The following is a 10,233-nucleotide window of genomic DNA, read 5'->3' on the forward strand; positions in this document are numbered from 1 at the left end:
GAGAGTGGAAAAACCACATGGGTCCTTGAGCCGGGTGAAACGGGTGGGTGACGTAAAGGTGCGTTCCAAAATGTATCGCTATAAAAATTTCTATACATTTGTGATAAAGCTCGTATATTTAAAACAAATTTAAAATAAAAAAATAAATTTAATTTAAAATATTATAGTAAATAAAAATTAAAATGTATAAATATAATAAAGAAAAACGTTAATAACCAAGTAAAGTTTAAACGTTTTGTTTATTATTCTGTTTATGTAATTACAGATTAATAAATATTAATCTTTTATTCTATTAATGTAAGGTTTCTTGGTCTACAGTCTCACAAAACCGTTATATAAATATTTATATTTGAGATTAGTATGTTAAAGATTTTTAGTATTATTAAATATTTTCTGATACTAATAAAATATACTGTTTGTTTTCTGTTCCTGAACTCCCTGAATTAGTGTGCACTTAAAGTGAAATAGATATATATTTGAAAGTTAGTAAAAACAAGAAGGAATGTTCCAGTGCAGTCTAGTGCAGGAATAGAAAACAAGCCTATACATATAATAGATGATATGCGCAATATATATCTTCATCTAATTTGTTAAAATAAAAATTTATTTTCATTGTTTAAATTGATTCGTCCTATTCTACGAACATTTAATTTTCATCTACTTTAGTTATATTGATAAAAATATTCATAGTAAAATATTTATGTATTATCTTTATCGTTTATCTTAATTTATTATGTAATTTAATCTGAATCTGAGATATTTATGTTACTATTTCTCAGCGTTATTTGCTAAACACACCCAATGTTTGAGAGTGCGTTCAGATTCCATAAACCACTAGGGAGCTTTTCATTAGTTCCGCCCATTTACCCAGTCACCCAGAGATCACTCACCGGGTGGAGAATCTGAACGCAGCCCATAATATATATGATAGTTTCGTATTATAAAACTGTTGGGAATGAATTCCGATCAAAATTATTCAATTATTACCTAAATTTTTATTGTGTTTTCTAGGAAAAACGGAATTATTCGGAATCTATTTCCAAGAATTAAGGCCGGTATTACATTTGTCATACGACAAATTTTTTAAGCGTGCTGATTGGCTACAGAATAGAAAATTTCTAGAGACACGAGAAATTTTCTATTTTACAGCCAATCAACACGTTTAAAAAATTCGTCGTACACGTGTAATAGCACCCTGATACGGGTAGAATGGGCTATTCTCTTCTACAGCCTCCATTAGCCTCCATCCTCCATCTTGTCATTCCATTCTCCATTACATGATACTTTCCCGCTAACCACGCTGGCCATTCGGTCATTCTAATTCCGCGTGGTGTATTCTGCCGCATGTTGCACGATTTTTAGGATTTAACCTTGCAACGATTTTCTTGACCATTATTTTCGGAGGGTTTTACTGAAAAGCATCTTGAATCGTTTCTGAACAGGTAAGTTAAACGCGTGAGTTATTTGCAAATATCTCCTTGAACGAAAGTATAGTTGCATTTTACATATACCGAAATGTGCGACGTATTCTGGATTCTAACCTCCAATATGTTAAACTAGTATTACTGATATCTTCTGACTGGAAATTGAAATTTTATAAGATACTTTTAATTGTAATTTCAGGATTTATTTATATATAATTTATTTGTAGTTATCTTTTTATTTTGGTATTGCAGAATATCTATTTCCAAATGAAGACTAAAGTAGTAAATAAGAAAGGAAAGAAACGATCTCTTAGCGAGGAAGCTTCCGTTTCTGTAAAGTTGAATCAGAATGTCAATGAACTCAACAAGAGTCCGAAAAGAGCCAAATTTGCTAAATTTGGCTCTAAACAAAATGGAAATCCTACACTGGTAGAAAAAGCGCCTATCTTCAAAGATCAGCAGAAAAAGGAGAGGAACAAGATAGTAAAACAGCAAAATAGCATCGTAGAACCATCAAAAATAAAAAGAGATACTGTAGTAAAGACAAAAAAATCAACTATTGCTGAACTTGAGAAAGAGATTACTAGTAATAAAGCTAGAGGTCTTGAGTCAAGGAAGAAGCGTTCTATTAATGCTATTAATCTTACTAAGGAACAGATAATAAAAAGGATTGAAGAAATTAAGAGCAGAGAAGAATTGTCAAAGAGAGCAAAACGGATATTGGGTATACTTAACAGAAAATTAAAGGAATATGGAAATGTATCAGAGAAATTGGGCACAATGGAAAAGAAAAGTAACAAAAAAGTGGAATATCAAGCAAATATATTAATGAAAAATAAACAGAAAGTTAATAATGATGATAAAATAAAACCAGAAAAGAAACATGTCCAAAGCAAAGATAAGCTACAAGAGATTGATGATGATGATGATGATGATGATGATGATGATGATGACGACGACGACGACGACGACGATGATGATGATGACAATGTTGACGTTGACGATGATAATGAGGAGGAGGAGGAGGATGAGGATGACGTCGACGATGACGATGACGATGACGATGACGATGATGATGAAGATGATAACATTGAGGAAGAAAGTGGTGAAATTGAGACTAAAAATGCACTTGTAAATATGAAAAAAGAAGAAATTGATGAAAGTGACGAGGATGACGAGGATCTGGAAGATGAAGGAACAGATGACGAAGAAGATGAAGAGGACGAAGAAGATGAGGAAAATGAGGAGGATGAAGAGGTCGAGGAAGATGACAAAAGCAAACAAGATATAATCAAAAAAACAAAAGTTTTAGAAGAGAGGACGAAAGAGCTACAAAACAAGAATAAACAAGTCCCGCAATCTTTAGATAACCAGAAAAAAGAAGAAATAAAGAAGAAGCAATATGTCCTGTTTGTAGGCAATTTACCATACAAGTGAGTGAATATTTTTAGTTTTTAATATTCTTGTTTGGTTTTTTTTAGATAAATTGTAATTTGAATGTCCAATTTACAGTATAACCGAGAACGAGATCAAACAGCATTTTTCGACTAAGGTTGATAAAATAACGAGTATCAGAATTCCAACTAAACCAGATAAAACACCACGTGGCTTTGCATATGTGGAGGTGGCGAATAATAAAGATTTTGAGGTAAAAGCATCCTGTATTATCCTTTTGTTGCGATACCTTTATTATTTATTACGTTCTTATTGCAATACATGATTTTTATATTTTTAACAGAAAGGACTCTCGTTAAATCATACATTCTTAAAGAAAAGGAGAATAAATGTTGAAATTTCGGTGCCTAAGGGAGGCAGAAAGACAGATACTACTAAAGAGGCAGAAGCATTTGTAACTGCTAAAAAATTTAAGTCGCAAGCACAGTGGACTGGAAAGAAACCAATAGAAAATTGAAAAGAGAAGCTATTGGAAAAGGAGAAATAGGAGCCGAAAACGTAATGAAATAAATAGGATTAATGAACAAAGGACTATTTGCAAAATCATTTATTTTAAACATTTAGTATCACGAATGAAAGAGCAATTTTAATAAGAAAGCGATTATATCAATAATAAAGATTCTTTTAAATATAGTTTATTTTCTATGATCACATTTATGTTATTTTATAGATGTAACCCTAAGTAAATATATCAATATTAACCTAATTTCCTTGCGATGAAATCTTTGTTGATTATTTTATTTGGTTACACATCAAACACAAAACATACCTGTAATTTCGTTTAAATACATTAAAAAAAGAGAATTTATTCGAGTGTTAAATGCGTATATAAGTATATGTATTTATGATACATATAAGTATTTGTAAAACAAACGAGTATACATTCGCATTATATTTAGCGCGGACATATTTGACGTTAGTAAAAAAAAAAAAATGTTTAGATGAATAGAATGGAATCGTCACCTCTGGATTCGTACTATTTCACAGTTTTGCGATATCAATATTCATAATATTGCATAAAGAGGAAATCGTTGATACTATTTTATGCAAATTATTTCACGGATAACGTACAAGCATATGCGACGACTTATTCTTGAGAGTACTGTCATCTCATAAGATTAGATCAAATATTGTTTATTAATGATTAATATAAATGAGAATGGCAGACGACAAATTCGAGGCAAATGATTCTCTTGATAATGAAAATATGCCAACTAAACTCAAGGTATTGTTTTTAACACGTTCTTAATATCGTTGGTAAGTATAAATTACGAAAGGACATGCCGTTCCCGAACATAAATGTATATGTATCAATATTTTGTTATATCTTTCTCAATCGTTGTGTTTGTATATACTTTGTTTAATTGTGAATCTTTACATATGTGACTTTTACATAGGAAGAATTTTCCGAACGTATGATATTTCCAGAAGAGTTAAATAAGTTTTTGCAGGATAGAATTCGTGTAAGTACAGTATAATAATCCTACCCCGCGCGCGCGCACGTGTGTGTGTGTGTGTGTGTGTGTGTGTGTGTACGTTATATATATATATATATATAAAATTACTGTAATATTAAATTTATATATATAATTATCTTTTTGTTCCTACAGTCTTATTTATATACATTATAAAGTTATACTAACAAAAGAAGAATAAAGAAAGCAAAAATTCTTACAATAATTTATTGTTTACTTATATTTTTAATGTGTTTATTGGATCCAATACATACATATAACAAATAAGTTATACACTTATATGAAAATAATCCTTAATTGTTTTTCCGCGCGAATATCCCTTATTATTTATAAATGGTATACACTTTTATACATTTTTGGCAATTATTATCCATTTCACTTAAATCAATCACGTAATTATATTTATGGTTAATACACTGTCGTGCTGAATTGGCGATCATGTAACAGGATTTAACGGCGGAGAATGAATGTTTGCGACGAGCATTTGAGCAAACGGAGGAGCAGTTGCGGAATCTGTCGCAAGAAAAGCAAAATTCGCAAGATGTAATGACGACCAAATCGGCCACGACAAAGCTAATTGAACTTGGCAAGAAATATAGAGACCGAACCGTCGAAATGGAAGTGTTGAAGACAAAATGCAAGAATTTAGAGACTACTCTGGTCATCAAAGATGGCGAGCTGGAGCGCCAAAGTATGGAATTGCAACAGATTCGCAAATCCGAAATGCACAAGAATTCCAACGATAGTAAGTTGAATTGTCTTTCTCTATTTTGTGCAAGCAATACGACATGGATATTACGTGTTTATCTCGCTGTTATTCATTTTGAGATTCATTGTTTAGAGTTTAGAAAACTTAGCACGGAAGAAATTAAACTCATCGAGTTGTGATACTGATCAAGTTGTCGAAAAAATTGTTAGTTTTTTTCTTTCTTTATCAATAATTTATTATATTCATTAATAATTTTGTTTTTTTACTCATTTTTAAATTATAGTAATTTGACATAGTATAAATAAATATATATATATATATATGTACATATTTGTAACGTCAGAGATAATAGGAAACCAACGAAAGGTAATATAAAGATTTAAGAAACAATTTCTTAGGCATAGGTGATGAGGAACGAATAAAATGTTTCAAGAATAAATTGCAACGAGTCCAAATTAAGCTTTGTGAATCCAGAAATACGTGTGCCGCTCTTAGGCAAGAGATTAATAAAGCGCATAAGGTATTCTTCATGTTTTCGTACTTCTCTAAGTTTATTAAAACTTATTAGAACGATGATAAGATTTTATAGAAGAACTGTGTCTGTTTTATTAATTTATTTTTGAGAGATAAAACGAAATAAGGAGATATAGACACACACACACACACGCACACGCACACGCACACGCACACGCACACGCACACGCACACGCACACGCACACGCACACGCACACGCACACGCACACACACACACACACACACACACACACACACACACACATATATATGTGTATATTATTTTAAATCTAGAAGACGTCCTAAAAGAACGTCTTTAAAACAACGCATGTGGACGTCTTTAGGAGGTCTGTGTTATATATGGAAAAATATGAAAAAGAGAATCCTTATAATTCGGAAATAATTATGTAAGAAAGTGAAATGGCTATTTTGTTTTTTTTTTGTCGCTTGACCAAAGCCTTAGGCCTTAGGCCGTTATTCTGCAATCTCAACGATACGTCGACATCGCGTCGTTACGAATATCGTTGCACACGCATACAAACGTGATACAAAAAAACTTTCGTTAAGGTTACAGAATAGGCTCCCTTAATTTCTCTGTGTGTAATGGAGTTATCACTAAGAATACAAGTATCAGTTATTGTGCAGCGAGGTGGGTGAAAACGTCAACATCAGCGCACTTTCGAGTGCAGCGTCGTCGTTAGGCGGTTGGCGTGGACGAGCTGAGCAAATTCGGAATCTGCAACAAAAGTTGGCGGAACTGCAAACGAAATTGTCTGAAACGGAGAAATCCCAGAAAGAATTTTCCAGTAGGAGAAAATATTCATTATATTCACATCTCTCTATTGTCAAATTGCAGATTCAGAATTATATTTTTATTGTTTTATTTCATACGCAAGCTTGTTGTACACAACACACGTGTCGACATCGTATGAATTAAATAATATAGCTGCATTCAATTCATATAACTGAAAGTTGCGTACTTAATTGTGCATTTAATTGTTTTTAAGAAAAAGCAAGCTATTTATTTAGCTTCCCTAGATCGAGAAAATTTAGCGTGTCTTCGGCACGCCGAAAAGGAGAGACGGCAACAGATGGAAAATATGGCGAAAGAGCTGAGACGAGCGGAAGTAGCGTTGGAGACCTCGAAGAGGAAACTTGACGCTTCAAAGGCGAGAATAAAAGTATTGGAGCAAGAACTGAGTACTGTGAAGGGAAATATCGAGATGCTGAATAAAAAAAGGTCTCACGACGATCGTCTGATTGACGCGCTTAACGTTAGTGATGATAAAAAATTCAATCATTTTGTCAAAGGATCAATTACGTAAATTATACATGAAGAGTTGTTTCTAGGGCAATTATGCTCTAGAACATTAACGAATTTTCTGGTGAATTGTATCGAACGTATAATCCAAGTGTGTAATGTGTTGCCTGCAGGAACGGTTAAAGATTTCCGAAGCGAGATGTCAAGATCGCGAGGAACAAGTACAAAATAGGGAACGAAAGATCGAACGTGAGAACGCGAACGTTAGGAACGAGCTGCGAGCAGCGCAGTTGCACGTCGATCGATTACGCGGGAGATTGGAAGAACGCGAGATCGAGATTGACAAATTAAGGTCTGTGTAAGAACGAACCGTGCTGAACGGCGGCGGCGCGGCGGCACGATTCCAATTATTAGCAGGCGCATGAGGAAAGAAAAAACACATTTGTTTATTCTTAATTTTAGAACTGGCATCTCGTCGGACGAATCTTTCAACCGTCGAACCTCGTCGTCGCTTCATCGCCTAGATTTTCATCCAACCGAAGAAGAACGGCGGGGCCAGATCGAGCTCAGTCTAATCGCTAGTCCTCGTCGTGGCGTCTTGGACGAACCAAATGAATACGTGACTTTGGCTTTAGCTGCTGAAGCCGAACGGATGAGGCTGTTGGAATTGGTAGCCGTACTCAATCAACGACTAGACAAGGAAAGAAACGAAGCTGATGCATTCGCAGTAAGCTAATTTTTCTTACATTTCTAACAAATTGACTTTCTACTAACGAAATTTTCTTGATATTTCATTATATTTGGTAATTCGATGAAGGAACGTTTCACAATTATATTGATATACGTATGTATACGTGTATCAATTGTAGATTTTAGAATTAAAATCCTTGAGATTGTCATAAAATTGTGTGAAACGTTCCTTCCTTCGAATATATTATCAATAAGAGGTATATACGCATGCATATATCCCGATAGGCATATTTTGCGAATATTGTACAATAATACAATAATAGAGCATCGCGAATTGACGAAAATTTTAAATAATTGCACTAAGATGATGCGTTAGAACGCAGTTTTGTCGAAATAAAATCTCTAAATAATGTTTGTCAAAAATTAGATAAATCTAAATTTGAAATCCTAAATATTTTACAATTATTTGAAAAATCGCGTTTGTTTCTTTATTTAAAATGTTACCATGCTGAAAATGTGTAATATTTTATATATCAATATTTCTATATTATAATTTAAGGGTAATTGTGCATTTTTGTAAATATTTATTTGGATTAATTATATTTCTAAATGTTTTACATTTAGAAATATAATTACACGTAACACGCAGCTGAAAAATATTTTTCCTAATTATTGAACAATTATTTCCTTCCAAATTTATGGATCTTTGCAAATTATAACGAATATCACTACGATGATTCGCCATCGCCAGTTTTGCCAATTCGTTATAGTTTTACCGAAATACTATTTTGCAATTAATTGAACAAACAATTAATTTATCAATATTTTTTATAAAAGGTTAATGCACTTGTACACTTATTCTCGTAAATAAATGTCGTACGGCTAATTGCCGATTATAATTTTTATGCAAGATTTTGTCATATAATTTAATAATAATAATAAATGTTGTTCTATCGGGGTATCTAATATTTTATACACACACATATAGATAAAAAATTTAATAATTTAATGAGAATTAATTTGTGAATCGTACAAGACATAAAAACAAAATCGAAATAACAGATTTAGTCAATTGATAATAACGATGTAAAACTATAGTGTATGATTTGAAATTAGATAAGAAAATTGAGTGAATTCTTATGAAACTTGTAGCTGTACATATGTGTTTAATTGAAAAAAGGAATCGCTGCGTAAGGAAAAGAGTAAGTGTGCAAAATTAGAATTGAAATTACGAGAAGCGGAAAAAGAGAGAGTAGGACTCGTTAAAGTGAATACGCAGGGATATAGAACAAGATCTTGCGCGAAATCGCTGTCGAGTCTAAGAACGGACCAAGTGATTCCAAGTCCCGAAGAAACTCGTTATAAGTAACTTATTAATTATATGTCGTAACAAAAAAAAAAAAAAAACATCTGCTCGAAGGAGGAAGCTCCTTTAACGCTCGAATTTGCAACGGTCTATTCGACAGAGCGGCGAGCACGTCGCCGTCGCGTCGCGTCGAATCTCTCTTCTATTCGTCAATATTTTTACGTTTGACGTAGAATCGAATTACTGGAAGAGGAGTGCCTAGCATTGAAGGCCAGATTAGATACCGTGCAGCAGGATAAAGCATCGGATCTCACCATGTACAAGCGAATGCTCGATCAAGCAAGAAAGACTTTTACAGACGCGTGCAGGTGAGCTAGAATCTGGATCCTGTTCGAAACTTGTATAATATTCCATTTGTATAATACTCTATAGACAAAATCTAAATTTTGTCATTTCGTACGTTGCTTATGCATGTTCGTGTAAATGCGTAAAAAAAAAAAAAATACCGCGAGACGCGACCGCGCCTCCTGATATGAATATATAGTACTACATGCGTATAACGTTTGCAGAAAGCAGAAGGCAATCCTGGCTCCCAGCTCCCGGCTAATCTCATACAATGACTTTCTAAAATTTTACAGACACGACCGAGTTTATATTTTTACATTTTTCAGTTTAGATTTTCACCTTTGCTTCTTAAATATTACATTGTACAAAAGATATGTCGTCATTATTTCCTATGCTTCTCTAATCACTAATAATATAATTTGTGTCTGAAATTTCCAAGACACGAAGATGACAAAAGGCACAAAAAATGTTGATTTATCCACCGACTCTAGTAGTTATTAGACGAGACGAACGTTATAATTTCACACACGTGTAACGTTGTTACCGTTAAGTGCTGTACTGTGATGCTTATTGGCCTACAGGCTACGCGAGATCTATCTATCTAAAACGCGTTGCATCCTAATGACGCGTTGCATCCTAATTTTTTTTTCGCTAAATTTTGGCGGAACAAAAAGAAGGGAAGTTTACACGAAAATCATATATACATCGGTGTATATGATTTTCGTTCAATTTCAATAATACTCGTATATATCACTATTCTATAAGTTAATTTTATATACATATATATATATATATATTTTTTACATAGAGAATCAACAGCATTTTTCTGCATCAGTCTAATCAGAAATGGATTTTTGTTAATTCGATATAAGTTAATTCAATTAATGAGATAATGAAAAAAGGTTAAAAGTAAAAACGATTACATAAGCGTCACTAATAAGTAATAGCCCGTGATTCAATTGAATCAAACTATATACGTTTTAATTCATATTCAAAGCATTCAGAGCATTTTTTCAGTCTATATATACATTATACATTATACATATTTTTATTT

General features: G+C 32.9%; 1 protein-coding gene across 1 annotated transcript; it reads left to right on the forward strand.

Moving 5' to 3' along the window:
• The first annotated feature begins 1,207 nt into the window (after positions 1–1,207).
• LOC105196650 (coiled-coil domain-containing protein 13) lies at positions 1,208–9,337 on the forward strand. Its single transcript, XM_039454039.1, has 12 exons — positions 1,208–1,442; positions 1,677–2,857; positions 2,937–3,072; positions 3,163–3,333; positions 4,802–5,099; positions 5,441–5,583; positions 6,212–6,383; positions 6,607–6,851; positions 7,012–7,190; positions 7,301–7,565; positions 8,709–8,893; positions 9,062–9,337. The coding sequence occupies exons 2-12, from the start codon at positions 1,692–1,694 to the stop codon at positions 9,204–9,206; spliced, it is 3,105 nt and encodes a 1,034-aa protein (XP_039309973.1). The 5' UTR covers positions 1,208–1,442; positions 1,677–1,691; the 3' UTR covers positions 9,207–9,337.
• Positions 9,338–10,233: the final 896 nt, after the last annotated feature.

Source organism: Solenopsis invicta, chromosome 10 (assembly GCF_016802725.1).
Source record: "Solenopsis invicta isolate M01_SB chromosome 10, UNIL_Sinv_3.0, whole genome shotgun sequence".
Lineage (NCBI taxonomy): Eukaryota > Metazoa > Arthropoda > Insecta > Hymenoptera > Formicidae > Solenopsis > Solenopsis invicta.